We start from the raw sequence: 19,705 nt of genomic DNA, 5'->3' as shown, positions 1-19,705 counted from the left end.
AGGCCCACCCCGGGAGTGTGTGGCACCCACCTCCTGACTGTGAGGCTGCCCGGCACCTTTCCTGAAGGGAGTGCCTCTGTTTGGTGGCAGTTCTGGTGTTTGGTGGCTTAACCCTTTCTAGGTGTTTAAAACTAATAGACATACCGGGAAAAACAACTCTCTTCTCTCTTTTCCTTGGGATGTGCGGTGTCTTCACAGGCCTGCTATGGAATCCTCAAGGTCCCAGAGGGCAGCTGGCTGTGCCGGACGTGCGCCCTGGGTGTTCAGCCCAAGTGTTTGCTGTGTCCCAAGAAAGGAGGAGCGATGAAGCCCACCCGCAGTGGGACCAAGTGGGTGCACGTCAGCTGTGCGCTTTGGATCCCCGAGGTGGGTACCCTTCTGGGCGGTTCAGCTCCAGAGCCCGTGGCTGCTCATTCTCATGGGGAGCCCTTCATTAATTAATTAGCAGGCCTCATCGTAGCTGTTGAGGAACACGACGCCTGTGAGTTCCTCCTTTTTCCACCTTACACTGAGCCTGAGGCATGCTGTGGCCTGCTTGCGGTGTGTACGCTTGTAGACATGTTCACTGGGAGCCACAGCTAGTTGGATTCCTGGGTGGAGGTGTTCAGATTTGTCTTCAGATGCCATTGCAGCTGGCCCTCCGCTGCGCACAGGGTCCCAGGAGCGGACCCATGGCGTTCACTTCGCGGCCTTCCCCTGAGGTGGGCTGTAACCCCTTGGAGCTGGCGAACCATGCAGGCCACACGGTTGTGGTTAAAGAACCACTGCTCTAGGTTACATTTGTGTGATTTTTATTAAAATTCTTACTTAGCCTAAGAATTTCGACCTTTTTAATTTCAAGTCTGGTCTAATTTATTTTAAGTCCCAGACCTTGACTAATTTAATTTGCATGGCTCACTCTGAGAATATCATTTGTGATTCAAATTTTAGCATTTTTTGGTGTGTAATTTTGGTGCATTTTTCTCCTGAGGAAAAAAGTTATCTGAGTGATTTTTGAAGTGAGGCTTCAAGACTTGGGATCTCACAGTTTGGTATTGACAGGATACAGTTCAGTGATCCAGGCCAAACACAGAGAGGGCACCTTATTGATCTCGGTAGTTTTCTATTTAGTTTAGTAAACATTTCTGACTGAGGAGAATGGTTTTTCTTTAGTGAGAGAGAGATACTATTTTAAAAGCAGTCAGTATTTACTTACTCAGTTGTTCACAATGTGTTTTAGTATATTTAAGACGGATTTCCAGCCTTGACCACTTCTCTGTGGACCAGAGGTGTACTCGCTCACCTTGTCCTGATACGTACACATCTGACCTATCACTCGGGTGAGCAGTGAGTGTTGGTATATCTGAATGTCTTTACAAACAGGATGTTTGCATCAGATGAAACCCAACCCCCCTCCCCAGGTGTGGAGCTCGCCCCTTTAAAGTGGGATTTTACCTGTGCTAGGAGGGCGAGGGCCCCTTGGCATCCCCTGGTAGGAGAGTCATGGGGAAGGAAGGCATCTTGAGGTTTCTCCTGTCTGTGCTCTGCTTTTGTCTGTCTGGCGGCCTCTACCGCTCTGTCTTGCTGTGTCTCGGCCTCCAGGTGAGCATCGGCAGCCCCGAGAAGATGGAGCCCATCACGAAGGTGTCCCACATCCCCAGCAGTCGGTGGGCGCTTGTGTGCAGCCTCTGCAATGAGAAGTTTGGGGCATCCATACAGGTAATCAGCTCAGTCGGGACAGTGTGACTACCCTTCCCTGCATTGCAGGGCAGGGTTCTGAACTAACTCTCACAGGGTTTGGAGATGGGACTGGACTCCAGGAAGCACAGCCCTCTCAGGTTGCTGAGGGCCCCGGGGATGGTGATAGGGGCGGGGGTACAGCCACACCCCGTGTACATGCTTTTATTGGTGGGTTGTAACCAGAACACCAGTTGTAACCCTCACAGGGCAGCTCAGAAGTCTGCCTGGGCCGCCTGGCAGTTCCAGTCTGTTCCTGTTTCTCCTTGCTGCCACAAGCCTGGCGTCCTGGGGACAGCCCTGGGGGCAAGCTGGAGGCTGGGCACTTGAGGGACAGTCACCTCCACCTGCTGAGGGGCCCCGCTGGTGTCTGAGGCGTGCACGTTGGCTCCTTGTCTTGGTGCACAGTGTTTGGAATCAGCTTGGCATGCTGATGTTTTTGTGTTTGGTAAAACAGGGACTCCTTGGAGCACCAGCTGGGTAGGGGGCACCCCTGAGGTGCTACTCCTAGGGTTCTGCACAGCCTGGATTTCTGATTTTTTTTTACGCTCTTGTGTGTGCGAGGTCGGGTTGGAGGGGAGCCTGTATATAAGAATTGTGCCTGCATTTTCTGTGTCCATGTGCAGGCAAGTGCAGAAGGTCATAATGTAGCAAGAATTAAGGAGAAAATATAGATGGCCTGGTGGTTTACTGTGTTGTATAAAAGACTACTTGAGAAGTTAATTTCTGGGCCTCACGTTTTTGGCGTCTAGACAGTCTTGACTTAGGAGGCCTGAGACGCTGTTGCACCAAGGTCTCCAAGGCCTCCAAGGCCTGCCTGTGGCCCTGCTGGCCCCTCCTGTGGGGGTGCCTCCTCAGGGCCATGGCTCCACCCCCACTCCTCAGTCCCCGGGTCACCTCCTGAGGGCAGAGGTGTTGGATTGGGGGGGGTTCTTTTGATGCAGAAAACACAGCAGCTCAGCCCAGACACATACTGCACAAGCTTGGTCAGACGACCAGTTGAGGCTTTGAAAGAAATGACCTCATTTGACAAAATCAGTTTGTATTTTGGCTGATAGATATTCCTCTCGGTAAGATACCCAGTGGCTGGTGGTTTTTAAAAAGTTTTCATTTTACACACCAAGCAGTTGTGCTTTTCTTCGTTATCACTTCCACTGGTGTTCAAGAATCCAGAATGTAACAAAAATATTCAGAGGGTGAGGCAGGAGACAGCTGGTGGGATTTGGCTGTGGACCTTGAAAATAGTGCAGACTCTTTTGTATGTGAATGGAATCTGCTTAGAACTAAAACATGACAAAAGCCTTTGGCCTGAGAATTGTATTCAGAGGACATGGAGGAGAAATTTTTTAAAAGCCACAAAGTAAAAAAAAGAAAGACATTGGATCGGGTATAGGTATATGTGTACAGACTGCCCATGGAAACAAGCTGTGCAAACCAAGGAAAATGGAAATCGTTTTCTTCCAAGGTACCTGATGTTCTGAGGGTAGAGATTACACCCTTTACTGAGCAGGTCCTTCATTGATGGATCCTTCATTGATTGGGATCTCTGCTTCTCTTTTAAACAGAGACGATAAAATGACGTTTTGTTGTTGTTGCCATTGACCTCTTTTTCCAGAATATTAATTTGAAGGAGGAGAGGCCAAGGAGGTTTGATGATTTTTCATATCTTCACAGAATAGACTGATTTTATTAAAGAATTCCTGTCTGAAATGTCTGCAGCTGGAAAGGCTCAGGCTTATGTTTCTGTAACATCTGTTTGCTGAGTCAACCTGAATGGGAAAACCCAGAGGAAGGCCATTTGGCGTCTTTACAAAGCCCAGCATAAACGTTCTGCTGTGGCGTGTTCCTCTTGCAGGGGCGCTGATTTAAAGTGTGTTGTTGGCGCCAAACCCTGATAGCGTCTCCGCTGTCCGTTCCACTCTCCTCCCCTCTTGGCTGCCTGCGGAGGAGGAGGAGCAGCGCTTGGCCTTTTACTGATAGTGGCCAGGTGTGTGTGTGTTCTGCCACCAAAGCGGATTTCACACATTGCTTGGAACTGAGGTTATTATTAAAGACAAAATTACAGATTTATGTTCGTGTGCTTGAAGTGTGTGCACTGGGGGAACTGATTTTCTGTGAAGTGAGCTAGATTTTCTGTACTTTTGGGTAGAAGAGGCTTTGTCATAATGGAAGAAGTCATGACTGGCACTGAGTCCCCTCTTAAATTCTGAAGTGATTAGGGGAAGAAGCCAAAGCCCCAGCCCCAGCCTTTGCAGAATGTGATGATGCTGTGCAGGGCTCCTTTGAATGAGTTTAGTTAAGCTTTTCAGCTGGCCCCAAGCCACCGGGTTGCGGGTTCTTCTTTCTACAGGCTTGCTGTGCCCAGGATCACTTGGCCTCACACAATACAGTGTTGCTTTTTAGGGGGACTGGCTTCAGTCACCACCAGGAGCCTCCTCCCTGGCATTCTCCCAGCACTGATCAGATGGGGAGAAGTTAATCGCTTTCCTCCTGCTAGGCCTCCAGCTTGCTGTGTGGATCAAAGGCACTACATGGTCCTCCTGGTGGGGCAGTGAGTGAGAGGTCGGGCTGGGTAGGCCTGACCTCTGGGCTGACCTTCCTTTCACCTGCTGGCAGTAGGCCCCTCGCGGTTGCACTGCCAGGCCTGCCAGGCGCAGCATGCCCAGGTCTCAGAGCTCGGCCTCATGGGCCCAGAGGCCTCTGCATCTGGCAGAGCTTCCCTAGGGTGCAGAGACTAGTCTCACGCTGTCTGTGCAGGGTGGTCCCAGTCTCTGATTCCTTGCATCTCTTTGGGAGTTTTTAATTCACCTCCTGGGTCTTGAGCAACCCTCACTGCTGGGAGGAGTGTGCCACCCGTGTTGGGCCTCGTCCTGGGGGACACGGGAAGGGCCCCCATGATCCTGTAACATCTCTTCTTGAGGAGATTTCACCACTCAGGCGTTAGAAAAGCTCAGATGGGTAAAAAAGCAAGTGAATGCCTGAGAGTGCACGCTGTGTATTGAGAACATCTGCACGTGCCACCTGTATAATTACGTGGGCCTTACGAGGTGATTCTGGATGCAGTTGCTTTTGTAAGAGAGTTACTGTTTGGTTAATGAAAAAAAGCCTCCTGAATCCCAAGCCATAGCTTATGTAAAACACAATTAGATCTGCCAGGGGTCATCCACGTGAAGCCGTTCTGTCCCTGAGCGCTCCAAGTGCAGCTCTTCCCGTGTGTGTGCGTGTGTGCATGCGGGTACACGCGCGTGCGGGTGGACGGGGTGCTTGCGCTCAGGGCTTCGGGTCCTGTCCCTCCCTAACCCCACCGCTTGCTCTCTGTTTTCTCGCCAGTGCTCCGTGAAGAACTGCCGCACAGCCTTCCACGTGACCTGTGCGTTTGACCGGGGCCTAGAGATGAAGACTATCTTGGCAGAGAACGACGAAGTCAAGTTCAAGTCCTACTGCCCGAAGCACAGCTCGCATCGCAAAGCCGAGGAGGGCCTTGGTGAGGGGACCGCTCAGGAGAATGGGGCTCCCGAGTGCTCCCCGCGGGATCCGCTGGAGCCCTTCGCTGGCCTCGAGCAGAACCGGGGGGAGGCCCACCGGGTCAGTGTCCGTAAGCAGAAGCTGCAGCAGCTGGAGGACGAGTTTTACACGTTCGTCAACCTGCTGGACGTGGCCAGGGCCCTGCGGCTGCCCGAGGAGGTGGTGGACTTCCTGTACCAGTACTGGAAGTTGAAGAGGAAGGTCAACTTCAACAAGCCCCTCATCACTCCAAAGAAAGACGAAGAGGACAATCTAGCCAAGCGGGAGCAGGACGTCTTGTTTAGGAGGCTGCAGCTGTTCACGCACCTGCGGCAGGACCTGGAGAGGGTAATGATCGACACTGACACCTTGTAGTGGCCTAGAGAAGACGACGGCAAAGAGACGGCCGCTTGCCCAGAGCAAGGGACGGTAGCCGGTTCATTTACTCTCAGACCCTGTACATACCGCAGCATGAGGTGGTGTTGGTTCCATATATTAATGGGCTGGGAAACTCGATGTACGCACACGCAAGATGACCGCAGAATGGGGAGCTTCTCTGGTTTAATTTTAAACACTTGTAGTTAACTGTTCTGGGAGATCACATGGGGTACCTCTTTACCCTCCTCCATTCTAGAGCTAGAGGGAACTGAGCCCCGGGGAAATGGCCAGGGGATGGGCTTAGAATTGTTTACAGACTGAAAAGCCAGAATGGATTTTATGGTGTGGGGGCTGGGGCGGGCGGGCAGAGGCAGGCAGATCTTTTGTTCAGTCTGGGGCGGCACACCCGACGTGCTGGTCACTGGCTCTCTGAGGAGAGCGGCGCACTGCTTCTCGGGCCCAGCCCCGTTCCTCGGCTCCTCACGGGGCCGTCGCCCTCGCAGTCACTGACTGAGCAGAGCAGGCGTGGGTGCTAGCCTGCGTGCATCGCCACCGCGCCCCTGCGTGTCTGCTCCCCCAGGCTCTCCCGCAGCGAGGTGCTCCGTCGTCACCGAGGCTGTGTGTGTGTGCCCGTGACTGTGTCCGTGTGTCTGTCTGTCTGCTCTGTCTGGTGTGGGTGTGGGGTGGGATTCCTGGTGCACAGAGGCCTGTGATCTGACTGAGGAGCCCGTGGGCACAGTAGCACACTCCGTTTCACACTTCTGGATCACACTTCAGCCCGCAGTCTCGGCTGGCGGCACTTCCCTTCCGCTGTTGCTGCTTTGTATCTCCCCAGCGTCTCTGGAGTCCCCGTCTGGACCTCCTTTCCTGCTACTGGAATAATCAGGAGCGGGCTGTCTTTCCCCCCTGGCCTCCTGCTCCCCGTAGGTAGCTTCTGACTGAAGCTTACTAATTGGTGATGCATCTCTGAGCACCTTCTGTGGCAGCTCCCCTGATTGCCCTGCTGCCAACAGCCGGCTCCGATTAAATTCATTAGTGCACGGGAGATGGAACGGAGGAGCAGCCTGTGCTGAAAGGCACCCAAGTGGCCTGAAATGGTTAACGCATCTCCCCCAAGCACCTAACTTATTAGTGATTCACCTGCCTGGGAGAGAATCTGACTCAGAGCTGATGGGAAGTGAGAGCGTAGGCAACGAATAGGGTTACGTGGGAGAAGTACCGAACCCAAAAGCCCCGGCTCTCACAGACACCAGCACCACCCTGGCAGAGGAGGCGTGGCAGGGAGAGTATTGGTGGGCCTGCGTTAGAAGAGACTGTTCTAGAACCTGACGGTGACACCGCACCAGGATTCAGGCAGAGGGGAGGCGAGGGGTGTGGAATTGAGGCTCTCCTGCTCCCGTGCCCCCCCTGGTGGTGAGTGTGAAGAAGACCTCGCCTCAATCACAGGTCTGTGTGACCTTTTTTGTTAGCGATGAGAAAAGGGTTCAGAAGGATAAAGTGGAATCCTGGTGAGAAGCCTTGTCCCAGCCCGACAACTGCTGTACTCGGGGTTGCATGAGCTTTGGAGTCAGTCCTCAGGAGGGACGACGAGAAGTCTGATGTTTGGACTGTGTGTGTCTCGATCACCACAGAATAAAAGTGTAGAAAACGCTCGTGGTGTACTAACTTCTGTACTGCAGATACTCAGATTAACACGCACTTGAAATTCTAAAGTTTTTTTTTGAGTCATCACTTGCTTTCTAAGTAGAATGCCAATGATGTATGAGAATAGGGAATAAATCGGGATTTCTGTCTGTGTGGCATTACTTGCGTTTACTTTAAAGAGTCGTTAAGATTTTAGGGCCTTTAGTGTCAGTTTAAGCTTATTAAAATGAAAACCATGTTTTCCAAAATGTGCCACAAGGCCAGTTAGGGTGGAGGCTTTAAAAAATGGAAATCCTGGCCTTGCTGCAGAGAGTACAGTTATTTGTAATTATAAACAGTAGTGGGCAGAAGACTCCTCAGAGCAGGGGTGACAATAAGAACAAATCATAAATTTGTTTTCAAGTGAGTTGAGTCTTGGGTAATTCACACACTAGGTAGTGTAATTCACACTAGGTAATTAACATTTCTTAGTGGTTAATAAGAAGGACATGATCAAGGCATGTGTTCCCTTCAGAACTGAGGAGTGAATAGGCCTCGTTAGAAATGCAGACAACGCTGAGTGATAATGGTGGTTGTTCCTGCAAATACACACCTTGGGGGCGCCTTGCACACCTGCGTTCCAGTTCTGGACCAGACAGGTGACAGGAATGGTCTCCCAACGGTGTGGGGACCTGAAGACACCATTACCGATGAGGCGGGTGCCATGCCAAGTTGCCAAGGCTGCCACTTCATTCTGGTGGGATCGCCCTCCCCCAGACATTGGCTTCTGAAGGAAGCACTAAACATGAATTCAGCAGCAGCAGAAGGAGTACTTTCTCAGATAAGAATACACCACCTCGGCACTGGGGCATCCAAACAGCAGGCCCTGGGGGACCATTCTGTCCAGCTTTAAGTGGGATGGTCACTTTTGACATTCTGATAGAGGCTACAGTTGTCGTAAACATAAAAGGCAAGTTAAGCTCTAGTGTTGCAAGCAGTGTTTGGGATTCAAGAAAACTTGAGATCATTGTTGGGTTCCTGAGGGCAGTGGTTCTCAGAGCGTGGCCCCAGCCTGCAGCAATATGACCTGCTGACCTTTGGACCCCACCTGACTGCCAAAATTCTGGATGTGGAGGCCAGCATTCTGTATTTTAGGCCCCTTCCATGTTTGGAAACCTTTGCTTTGTGTCTCTTGGGTTTAACATAGGAGATCTGGTTTTGGGTGCCACCTCGCTGGCAATCGGGAGAAGATGGAGGGGAAGGAAGTCAGGTCTAGCAGTGCACAGAAAGGCCAGGCAAGATGTGTCTTGACAGAGCCTCCGTTCAGTTTGATACACAGGGGCTGCTGATGGAGGTTGCCCTTCACAAGGCATTCTGTGCATAAGGGAGGTGAGGTTTAGGGCACTCACTATTCTGTGCCCACCCAGGTCTAGGTTATTCAGAGGCTGAGTTTTCCAGTAAAACCCTGGGGTCATAGATGTCTCTCTTCTCAGATCATGGGGAGTGGAAGTGTGGTTTTCCCACTTAGCAGCCAGGGTGGACATCTTTCCTGGGAAAAGTGGTTGCAGACGCTGAAGTTAAATTTCAGTAATAAGAGTTCAAGTTCTCTGTCTTTCTATTTCCATTGGCCATTTTAAGGAAAAAGATGTATCTCTATTGTACATCTGACTTTAACCTTGTCCACTCCTGGATAAGTCTACTCCTGTCAGAGAATTTACCCTTCCTATCTCCACAAGTTGAGTTCCCTGTCTTAATGTAAAAACCATTCTTCATTTGTTTTTCAGCAATTAATGAGTCTGTAATAATGATCTAGGTTTGACTCCTTCCTCTTTTTGAGCTTCTACCCTTAAATCTCCTTTGAGTCGAATATTTGTAAAGAAAATCTCACCCACTGGCTACCTCCATCCCCAAACTGAACAGAATTCTTAAAAAGGACTCTTAAAAAGGACACCTACTTACTGCCTGGGAGGGAGGGGGTGAGGCCGTCAGAATGTATTTTAACCAGGGTGAATGACACTGAAACAGTATTTACTCTGAAATTATAGGAAGGCTGATTTTCTTTGCAATTATTTTTATTAACAAGTGTTAGAAAATTCCTAAACAAACAGTGAATCATTTGGGATCAAGAGAAGCCTGACTTGGTGTTCCTGCTGTTGGCCGGGAAATTACACCATTTATGATGTGTAAAATGCAAACGTGAAAGCCAGCTGACCTTGTGTTCTTTCGCAAAGGGGGCTGTCTTTAACACAGCTGGGGAAGAGCAGATGGAATTGTTAGGGTTCTTTAGGGGTGGTGTCTGAACATAAGCCAAAATTTAGGGTTGTGTGTGTCTTGTTGCCACTTGCTGCTGAAAGATGAGTGACCTTTGAGAAGATGACTGGGGATGGGACTGCCCTAGTGGTGGGAGAGTATAGTTGTGCCTTTGGTGTGGGAGCTGATCGGGATATGAAGTCATTTTTCTCAGTCTTGCCACTGAGCTTTCTGGGAAGGTATTGTTCACATCTTGAAGACAGCTTTAATTGTGTATATGGTGTGTTGCATTTGACATTTGTGTTTCCAGGCCCATGTAAACTGATTGGGTTTACCAATAAGTTTTAGGACTGAACAGATTTAAGGGAGTTTATTGACTAAGTCATTAAATTTTGACTCTATTGACTGATCACAGGTGGCTTTGAAAAGGGGGAACAAATTTGTGTTGATTAGTTAGTATAGGTTAATGAGGATATGCATGCTGTCCCCCAGTGGTTGTGCATCAGATGCCAAGTGGAGCTCGTAGCGCTGGGCTCTCAGTTCCTGACAGATGGATCAGGAAGTAGGCAGTGTCAGTGTTTTCCAGTGGTGATGCAGAGAGCGGGCCTTAAGATGCTGATGGTAGCAAATCTGTGGCGGAGCAAGGACCCTCCCTAGGTGTTTGTTCTGTAGGAACAAAGTAGCTACCTGTAAACTCCAAGGTATTTCAGAGAGCTCAGTGTCTTGGTGACCACTTGGCATTCTCATGGGCCCCATGCAGGAACATTTTTTTGGGGGGGCTCTTCCCTCTGATGGTCCTTGACCTTGTGCTTGCCTAGTTGCATCTTCAGAAGATGCTTGATAAAGTGCAACCAGGGTGGCTTCTGAACTGCTCTAAAGCTTCTGACAATAGAATTCACGGGAGGATATCGAGGGTGATAAGCAGAGTCCTTTGGCAAGAGCTGGTATGCTTGGCTTTGGACACCGTTGGGCATCTCTTTGCTAGGATGAGCTGATGGCCAGGCCACTGGCCTGGTTTGGTGTTGGGGGCATGGCTCCCTCCTACAGGCCCTCTCTGTGGTACTTCTTAGCATCACAGGGAGGTCAGAGATTACATAAAACATTTATATTTTCAGTCAAGGACCTAGTGGGACACATTTTTTTTCCTCGTTAAAAAAAAAGTACTGTTATAATGTATATTGCTTACTTAGAATCTTTATTCTCTACATTCCAGGTTCGGAACCTCACTTACATGGTGACCCGCAGGGAAAAGATTAAACGATCTGTGTGCAAAGTCCAGGAACAGATATTCAATCTTTACACTAAGCTTTTGGAGCAAGAAAGAGTTTCAGGTATGCATTAAGCCCTGGTAGGTCAAACAACAGGGCAGGGGTTAGCCTTAACACTGTTCAAGGGGGAAACATGCTAGTGTCTTTTCAATTTTCTTTTTTACTCTAGAAGAATCAGAGGGAAGGCTTTTGTTGTTGAGGGAAATCTCAGGCATTTGAGGCACTGTGGTCTAGGGGATGGGGCCATGGGTTCAGCCTCCTATGGGTTAAATCCTGTATTCCCTACTTACATGCCCCACACAAGTGAGTCTAAAGTTTTCTGAGTTTCTTCCATTTCCTCACACGTAATGTTGGGATGAGATCTCCAGCTCCCTCCTGGGAAATAGTGTGAGACTCAAAGAGCAACTTATGTATTGCAAAGCACTTGATAAATGTACAGTGTCTCGGGGATACCTAAAAAGATGTATTGATTATCTAGCCTTTGGGTCTACCTGTAACATGTAAATATATCTAAGATTACTTAATGTACATATCCACATTTAGAGAACATTTACAGTGGATTATTTTGGTGTAATTGGAATTTTGAATGTTTTTGAGAGTCAGCACAAATTATTTAGTGCCGCCTATTTTTGCATTTCTCCAAAGAAAAAAACTAAGGTATGGACTTCCTTCCCTTTGGAGAGCACTTCAGTGACTTTGAGATCAAGTGCATAGTGGGACAGGTTTTTGGACCTCTCTGAAGTCTGTCCATCTGTAAGAGGTTTGGTCCAGAATCCTGGCCTCTGAAGGCCTTGAAGTGCTAACATTCTGTGCTCACAAGCCCCAGAAAGCAGGTGTTATAAGGATTTCAGAGGAGGAGGAAGAATGCTGAGTGTGTAGAGACCTACCCGCTAGTAGGTAGGTCTTGGGAGCGCGCGTCTGCTTCTCTTGGCACAACTTTCCTTGTGCACAGTCAACCGGCTTTCTCTCACCTTCTGCTTCTGTGGCTCTACGTATAACATGAAACATGGACTAAACGAAGAAATAATCATAACCTATTATGTTGACATTCTGGGGTTACTTGAAACCATCTGGATATATGTGACCAGAAGTAACTGGTCAGCTGGACAAAGAGGATAAAAAGCTTGGCAAGTTTTAAAAGATATCCTTGATGCCGTTAACTTATTTAGTAATATTATCCTAGATAATTTGCAAGAGTAAATATTCCCCAAATCTGTCAAGGTTATATCAATAGCTAGACTTGTGAGTTCAGTTGTAAAATTTTTTAAATAAGTTTTTTCAGGTAGAGTATCATAAATATTGGGTTGGCCAAAAAGTTTGAATTTTTTTTCATAAGATGGTACAGAAAAACCCAAAAGAACTTTTTGGCTAACCTAGTACCAGCAGTTTGATTCATCAAAGTGAACTTATGTCTCTTCATTATTCCTATTTGAATGCAAATAAAAGAGGGGGCTCTCCCTTCGTGTCCGCCTGGCTGGTGTGGAGCAGTCTCCTCCAGCAGCAGCGGCCCAGGATCGCCAGTGCAGTTGTGCCCATGGAGTTTTGCCCCTGGAGGGCTTTCTCTGACTTGCTAGGTCCTTATGTCATGAGTGATTACTAATGAGTTTGCCTTTGAAAGTAAGTTGTGAAAGGAAGCTGTAAAGAATACTTTGATCTGATTCTACTTGGGTCATTTCTCACAGGTATCAGGGCATTTTTGCGTTTTGTTTGTGTTTCAGGGCGTCTCTTTGGGTAAGTGGCTGAGCCTCCGAAGGTCAGGCAGCGTTCTGTGTGACAGCTGTGATGCGGGCCTATGGTCCAGAGTCCCTCTGCTGTTCCACAGCAGGAATGGGGTGCGGGGTCCTCCTGCCCCCAGTGTGCGTGCCAGGTGTGCCTGGTTGGAAGCCATGCCCCAGGGAAGGGAGTGGGAGCCCCTGGGATGCCTTTTTTCCCTCCCTTTTTCCAGTTTTAGACTTTCGGTTGTGTTCTCACTTGTGCCTCACCTGATCTACCTTTTGAGAGAGAGGATTCCAGATGAGGCAGAGCAGATGGCCGTGACTTGAATGTGTCCCTGGGGTCCATGTTGACACTGTCTGTGATTCTGGGATGGGCAGGGCCGTTCTGCTTGGGTGAGTGTCCTCAGTGGGGACAGTGCTTGTGGGAGTCATGAAGCTGAGGCTCCTCAGAGCCTGGATCCCAAGTAACAATGGAAATCAGAGGACAGTACCTCTTACATTTTTAATTTCCCACAGCGGGTGACTGAGTAAAAGAAATAGAAATGTGGTGTGAAGGTTGGCCCTAAGTTTGGTTACTGAGAAAGCAGCCATTTTTGAAAGAGCAGATTGGAAAGCCCTGTGGTCGTGGGGATTCTCTCTTAGAGCCGCTAGCTCATTCTGTCTGCACGTGGTGTGCGTTCCTGCCCAGCAGTAGGTTCACATGGGCTCCTGTGCTACTCTGGACGAAACCTCATTTCCTGGTGGCTCAGAGAACAGGACAGCTGTTTTGCGGCTCTGGAGGCTTCTGCAGGGACATGGCCCTTCTGATGAACTCTAGTATGTTATGGATTTACCCAATATTTTTCAGACTGAGAGTTACAGTTTGTTACCGGGTTGTGAGATGCATTTTAGCAGGTCAGCACCAGCATTAAAATAAGTGAAACAACAGAAAATGTCAGAGTATTCATGTCGGTGATGAAGGCTAACATGGCTGCAGGAAAGTGCACTTTTCCTGGGTTATGATTGTGCAGCTTAGTTCTTAATGTGATTTACATAAACAATGCTTGAAAAACACCAATTTAACTTATCCTTGTTTAGATGATAATTCAGTTTAATTCCACAAGTGTGTTGTACATATGAGTAGACATATGTACTGTGTCAAGAATGATTTTAAACACCTCCCTTTATTCATTTCACAGTGTATGTGTATTTAGCCTCGTTCAAGCCCCGTGAGGGACAGATAAATTTGGAGAAAGCATAACAGCTCCACTCCCTGCCCTTGTGTGTGTGCTGCTCCCAGGCAGCAGGCGAGGCAGGTGCTAGGAGCGGGGGGTGGTAGAGGCAATGCTTACTTGACCACGGAAAGATTCTGCAGTAAATCACATATGAGAATCAGATCAGTTATTTTGTTTGAAGGCAAGTGTATTCCTTGAAGACAGTTTCATGAAAAAAATTATGTGAACTTAAGCTGTTTTAGAAAAGAGCGTCTAGAGCATGCAGATTCTCGAGGCAGGTAGTATTTTTACTATAAAAACCAAACTTTTACAGACTGGGTGATTGTATGCTGTACTGTTGGGTGGGAAGTCTGCATTAGTGGGCCATGCTAAGGGGTCTAAAATTTTATTTTTCTGGATTTGCTTCTGCTGCAATTTCTTTTTTCTGTGGTTTTATGTTCACAGGTGTGCCTTCTTCCTCTTGCTCCTCCTCCTCACTGGAAAACATGCTTCTGTTTAACAGTCCTTCTGTGGGCCCTGACGCTCCTAAGATAGAGGACTTGAAGTGGCATTCTGCGTTCTTCAGGAAGCAAATGGGTACTTCCCTGGTTCACTCGCTGAAGAAGCCCCACAAGCGAGATCCATTGCAGAACAGCCCTGGGAGCGAAGGCAAAGCCCTGCTAAAGCAGCCAGACCTGGCGGGCAGAAGGGAGGGGACGGTGGGCCCAGAGAGCTTTCTGAGTTTTGAAAAGACCTTTGCAGAAGCACGGCTCGTATCAGCACAACAGAAAAATGGCGTGGTGATGCCAGAGCACGGGAGCAGAAGAGACCATCGTTTTCATTGTGACCTCAGCAAGGGAGACTTAAAGGACAGACCTTTGAAACAGAGTCACAAGCCTCTGAGGTCCACAGATGTGTCCCAGAGGCACGCGGACCACGCCAGAGCTGCCACCTCCCCTGGGGCGGGGCAGTCAGCGCCGGGCACGAGGAAGGAGGCAGTGCCCAAGTGCAACGGCTCCCTGATCAAAGTGAACTATAACCAGTCTGCAGTCAAAGTGCCTACAACACCTGCCAGCCCAGTGAAGAACTGGGGAGGATTCCGGATTCCAAAGAAGGGGGAACGGCAGCAGCAGGGAGAGGCCCCAGAGGGGGCCTGCCACCAGCACTCAGACTACCCCTACCTGGGCCTAGGCCGAGTTCCAGCCAAGGAGAGGGCGAAAAGCAAACTGAAAGCTGAGAACGAGAATGACGGATACGTCCCTGACGCAGAGATGAGTGACTCCGAGAGCGAGGCCTCAGAGAAGAAGTGTATCCACGCCAGCAGCTCCATCAGCAGGAGGACAGACATCATCAGGAGGAGCATTCTGGCCTCTTGATGAAACGGGCGCGATGGTGCAGGAGGCAAGAGCTCTGACACGGGGGACGAGTGGAAGCCCATCACTCCTGAGCTACACAATATACATTTACTTGCAATTCTGATTGGAATTTTCTTTCAGAGTCATTTGTAAATCATTGTTGTGAGAAGTGTGTTATTTGCAACTTGTTGAGGAAACACAAGAGTAGATTGTAACCGTAAGATACTGCTAAGACTAGAGGCTGAATTAACACTACAATAAGAATGGATGAAGTAAGTTTCTAAAGAGGGCTAGGCTGAACTAAGAGTGCTTACTGCCCTCTGTATCCTTCCCAAAGCACAAACTCTTAGTTACCTGAATATATGGAATCAGAGATGGTTCTTGAGAAACCCTCACGTATCATTTAATAGCCCATAAAACTTATTTTCTAGGACTGTGGTGGACCTTGAAGTCATATTCATACTTTGGCCCACGGACTGCTTTGTTGCATTGTAGTATACAGGCAGTAGCTCTGAAGCTTTAGTAATTCTAGGGAATTCATGTGTAAATAAAGCAGATGAGGGAAGAGAAAAGTTTTAAAAAGGTCATTACCGGAAGATCTGAAGGGACAGGGTGGAGCTGCCGAAGCTTGGAGATTAGGGTAAATGGAAGCAGCAAGGTCCTGCTGCTGGCAGCTCTTGACTGTGTTCTGGATAGAGGGCAGGTGGAGAGTGACGCCATCCCAGGGTTCCATCCATGAGAAAGTGCAGTTGAGGTCCCATCCTTACCAGTCCTCTCAGCCTTTCTCTTCCCTAACCACTGCCTTCTGGGCCAGCTTGGGATTCTGCTGGCCATTGGCAATACCTGGCCACCTGGCTTCCAACAACACAATGGCTGTTCAAGTTGAAGCAATGAACTTCCAGACTCTGGCGACTCATATTTCCAGAGCCAAACACTAGTGCGTATGCTGGGGAATCCGGCCTTCCAACATGAATGGATTCCTTGGGAGAAAAAAAAAAAGAAAAAATACCCAAAATAGGTTATATTTTAAGAATAATAGAAAGGCAATAAGTTGCGATAACCTCTTAAAACCCTTGACCAAGTTTATACAGGAAAGAGATTGAAGTATAACAGGTTTTCTGGAGTCAGAGTTCTAAGCTCTAATTCGTAACTTGGACTTTCTGATTGCAAATGGCAATAACTAGTAAGTTATCAGCAATAAATTTAGCATTAAATTTGAGTACAATGTTCTGTTTTTGCACTCACTGTAGTGCGTTTTGTATTAAGACAGTGGATAGTGTTAAGGTCCTGTTAATTTTCTTTGGAATTCAATGTAGTTGTGAATCAAACTTAAGGAAAATTTAAGTAGCAATGAGATTTAGAATTATGGGCACTTGGAACAAGCCCAACTTCCCCTAAATTATCCCTTAGTTTGTTAATACCAGTACTCAGATTTCTGATTCATTTATACATTTATTTCCATGTGGCAGGGACATTCTGATACTTAGTGATGCTTTGAGTTCTATAGTAGTTACCTTTCAAGTCTTCCAGATGACTGTCAACAAGGAAAAAAGGCTTATTGAATTCCATCTTGCTATGCAAGTTTTATCAGATGATCAAATAGTAGATCTGATACATCCCCATTGTATGTATGACATTTTCAAACCAAGTCTTAACTTTTCAAATACATTTTAGTAACTGATTCAGGGGAGGGGAAAGAATGACCCAGGTTTTTAGATTGACTATTTTTGAGCTATGGGGCTCATTTTTCAAAGAATGTTGTCCAGATAAACTGTTGCTACAGATATTAGAAGTTTCTTATGAATCCAAGTTGTACATTAACTCAGCATAATTTAAAAATCAGATTTTTTTTCTTTGCATATGAGCAAGAAACCTTTTGCTGGATACAGAAGAAGGTGGACTCTTTACAGTTCTTTTTTGACTACAGCAACAGCTCTGGGTGAGAGTAGAATATATAGAGGGATAATCTGTCAAGCCATAGAAAGAAAATCTAAATTCTAGTAAGTCTATGACCTCTCACCATTTATAAGAGGTACCAGATTCATTTGCACTATTAGGAATGCTAGTTTTGTGCAAAAATAATGCCTTACCTGTTTTTTCCCCACATTTAGGTTGAAAAGCTTTCAAACGTTCCAAGTTATGCTGAACCAAAAAGAAAACAAAAATAAAAAACCCCACACAGAAACAAAACACACAAACACAAAAAGCCCACACCTTTAATTCCTGCTTTGAAATGCAAATGGTACAGTTTCTCTGACAGTGTAATGACAGCTCTGTAAGTCAGTTTCACGTCCTGCTGGGAACTCTGTATGAGGTTATGAGCGGCAACTAACCCAACCTGCCCACTTGCACTCTGAGTATGGAACCATTTGCTCTTCTTTTCTTCTTTGTTTAAAGCTTTATCTTTCCGTGTGCATCCTGACCAAGAAATATCTTTGATTATGATCAATGTATTATGTCAAAAATGTAGGCTAGTTAAACTTTTGTAAAGTTGCCTGGAATGTCATTTGTTAGGTTATAAACACAAAATCTAAATGAAGGGTTATATGTGTTGTGTACAAATCTTAATTATTTTGAAATGGACAAACTTGTCATTACATTTGTAACCTTGTACAGAGGATTTTTCACTATGTGCCTAGCTTGGTGTCCATTCAGCTAAAATTGGGTAAAAAAAAAAGGTGCATGAAGAGTTAAAAATCAGAATTAAACAAAAGTATATGTAGAGATGACTATTTTATATTACATGGCCCAATCCTGTATTTATTTCTACCCCCTTTTTGAAAGTATTTATAAAACTAGTTGAGGACAGCTGTATTTTTTTGTTGAACTATTTAGTAGAATTTGTGCCTTTTTGTCTGTATGTGAATAAATGCTGTACATTTTGCAATACATTTTAAAGTGTCATTTGAAATCTAGTTTTGCTAAATGTTTAGGTGTTCGTGTGCACACTGTCTCATGTGACGGTGCATGTCCCTTGTCTCACTGGCATGAAGACTGCTGGGGACAAGAAAAGACTGGATGAGCACAGGCTCACTGAGCTGCTTTCTGGTTCAACTTTGATGGTGAGACCCTGACGAATCATGGTCTGATCTTGGTGTTCCCTCGTTGGAGTTCTTTCCAGAATACAATGTTGGATCTGAAAACAACCAGCTGAAGCAACTTGAAGAGTCAGGTTGGAGAGAGCTGGGTTTACAGGCTAAACTGTAGTTTACCAGCCACGTGACCTTTGCCAAGTCACGTAACAACTGTAAGCCTCAGTTTTCCCTTCTGTAAAAAGAACAGTGACATCCTACCATCTTCTTGGGGTTGCTCTGGTATTTGAAGAACGCTCATGGAGCATCTCATAGAAAGCAAGCAGTAGGCAGTTAGTAAATGTTTGGCTGTCATGTTTATGATTAAGAATAAGAAACTTATTTCTCCAACATAATGTTGACTGGTGAGCCTTCTGAGGCAAAAAAATACATGTTACTCCTGAATAACAGGGAGACTATCAAAAATTATTTTTCAAAGAATGGTTTCATTAAATGCATTATTTTCATCACAGAATTCCACAATATTAGGGCAAAAAAGAGATACCTCCATTCTTTACAAAGAAGATCACAGCATTAATTAGGCACTAGCAGAACTGGGCCAACCCCAGTTCTGGTTTTCTAGTCCGGTGTTCTCCCTGCTGGAAGGTCTTTACTCAGCCTCTACATGGAGGCATCAGCATCTCATGCAGTGCACCTCTGTGCTAGGAACAGCAAAAGAGGTGTGGGTTACAGAGATTAACTCTCATATATACTGTGATGAACAGGAGCCACAGCAGGGTGATGGCACAATTCCTAGTTTCAACTTTTGTAAAACTGGCCACTGGTGTTTTAATAACATGAATTGGTGTTCATCAATTTGGTTAAAAGCTTGTTTATTTCTCCTTGTTCCTCCTTAGTGACTATTTACTTCCGTGTTGCTTGCTCTGAGTAAGACCCCAGAGAGAAATAACTGATTCTTCCTACAAGGTCTTCAAGTTGAATAACCACAGTAGTTCCCAAGGGAAATTAAGTCCCCAAGAGCCAAAGGAAGGGCCTCTTGCTGGCAGTTGTGCAACACGTGATGGGAAACGTGGCGTCAGGGACCATGTTGGTGGTTTTACCCAGATCACTTAGACAATAGCTAGCAGACATTCGCCATCTGCAGCAAACTTTGCAATGAACTTCAAGGTCGAAATCTTCAGTGTGATTTCCCTTCAATGTTCAGAGCTGCATCTGATGATGTACCCTGGTCTGGGGCAGACCAGACCTTTGACTGAAAAGGTAAAAGCAAGCGTGTTATCCGCTTCCTTGACACTGACCGTTCCCTGGGCTGCCGAGTGGCGTCGCTGCAGTCCAGCCTTTCCTGAGTTCTACTGCACTGCTTGTCAGGCACTTCCTCTTTGACGTGTGCAGGTGCTTGAGATTTGGGAACTCACCCTTTTTCTATACCTTGCCTTAACAGAATGCCATCCAGACCTGGAACCTATGTGTATCTCTCCAACTCCCGCAGCCAAATGGTGGTCTCGGTGTACACATTACACAGTATCTCTTCAGTGTTTCTTGCTTCTTGTTTCCCACTACCTGCTGCCGTATAGTTCAGTGGCATTTCTTGCCTGGATTATTGCAGCAGCCTCTATCTGGTTTCCCTGATTCAAGTCTCGCTCCTCCCAGTTAGCTGCAGCCTTGCCATCT

At 47.0% G+C, this 19,705-nt stretch overlaps 1 protein-coding gene across 12 annotated transcripts in view; it reads left to right on the top strand.

The window, feature by feature from the left end:
- Positions 1-17,893, top strand: part of JADE1 (jade family PHD finger 1) — a 399,925-nt gene extending 382,032 nt beyond the window's left edge. For 11 of the 12 annotated variants that reach the window (XM_060401007.1, XM_060401005.1, XM_060401006.1 and 8 more), the window contains 5 exons: positions 199-366; positions 1,582-1,698; positions 5,047-5,568; positions 10,685-10,802; positions 14,113-17,893. In XM_060401007.1, coding sequence (XP_060256990.1) covers positions 199-366; positions 1,582-1,698; positions 5,047-5,568; positions 10,685-10,802; positions 14,113-15,023 — 1,836 coding nt within the window. In that variant the 3' untranslated portion in view covers positions 15,024-17,893. Of the gene's footprint in view, positions 1-198; positions 367-1,581; positions 1,699-5,046; positions 5,697-10,684; positions 10,803-14,112 lie in introns of those variants that run through there. The other variant, XR_009596989.1, reaches the window with a different exon arrangement.
- Positions 17,894-19,705: the final 1,812 nt, after the last annotated feature.

The sequence above is a fragment of the Ovis aries genome, chromosome 17, assembly GCF_016772045.2.
Source record: "Ovis aries strain OAR_USU_Benz2616 breed Rambouillet chromosome 17, ARS-UI_Ramb_v3.0, whole genome shotgun sequence".
NCBI classification, from domain to species: Eukaryota; Metazoa; Chordata; class Mammalia; order Artiodactyla; family Bovidae; genus Ovis; species Ovis aries.
This window is presented reverse-complemented; position numbering and strand designations above follow the sequence as displayed.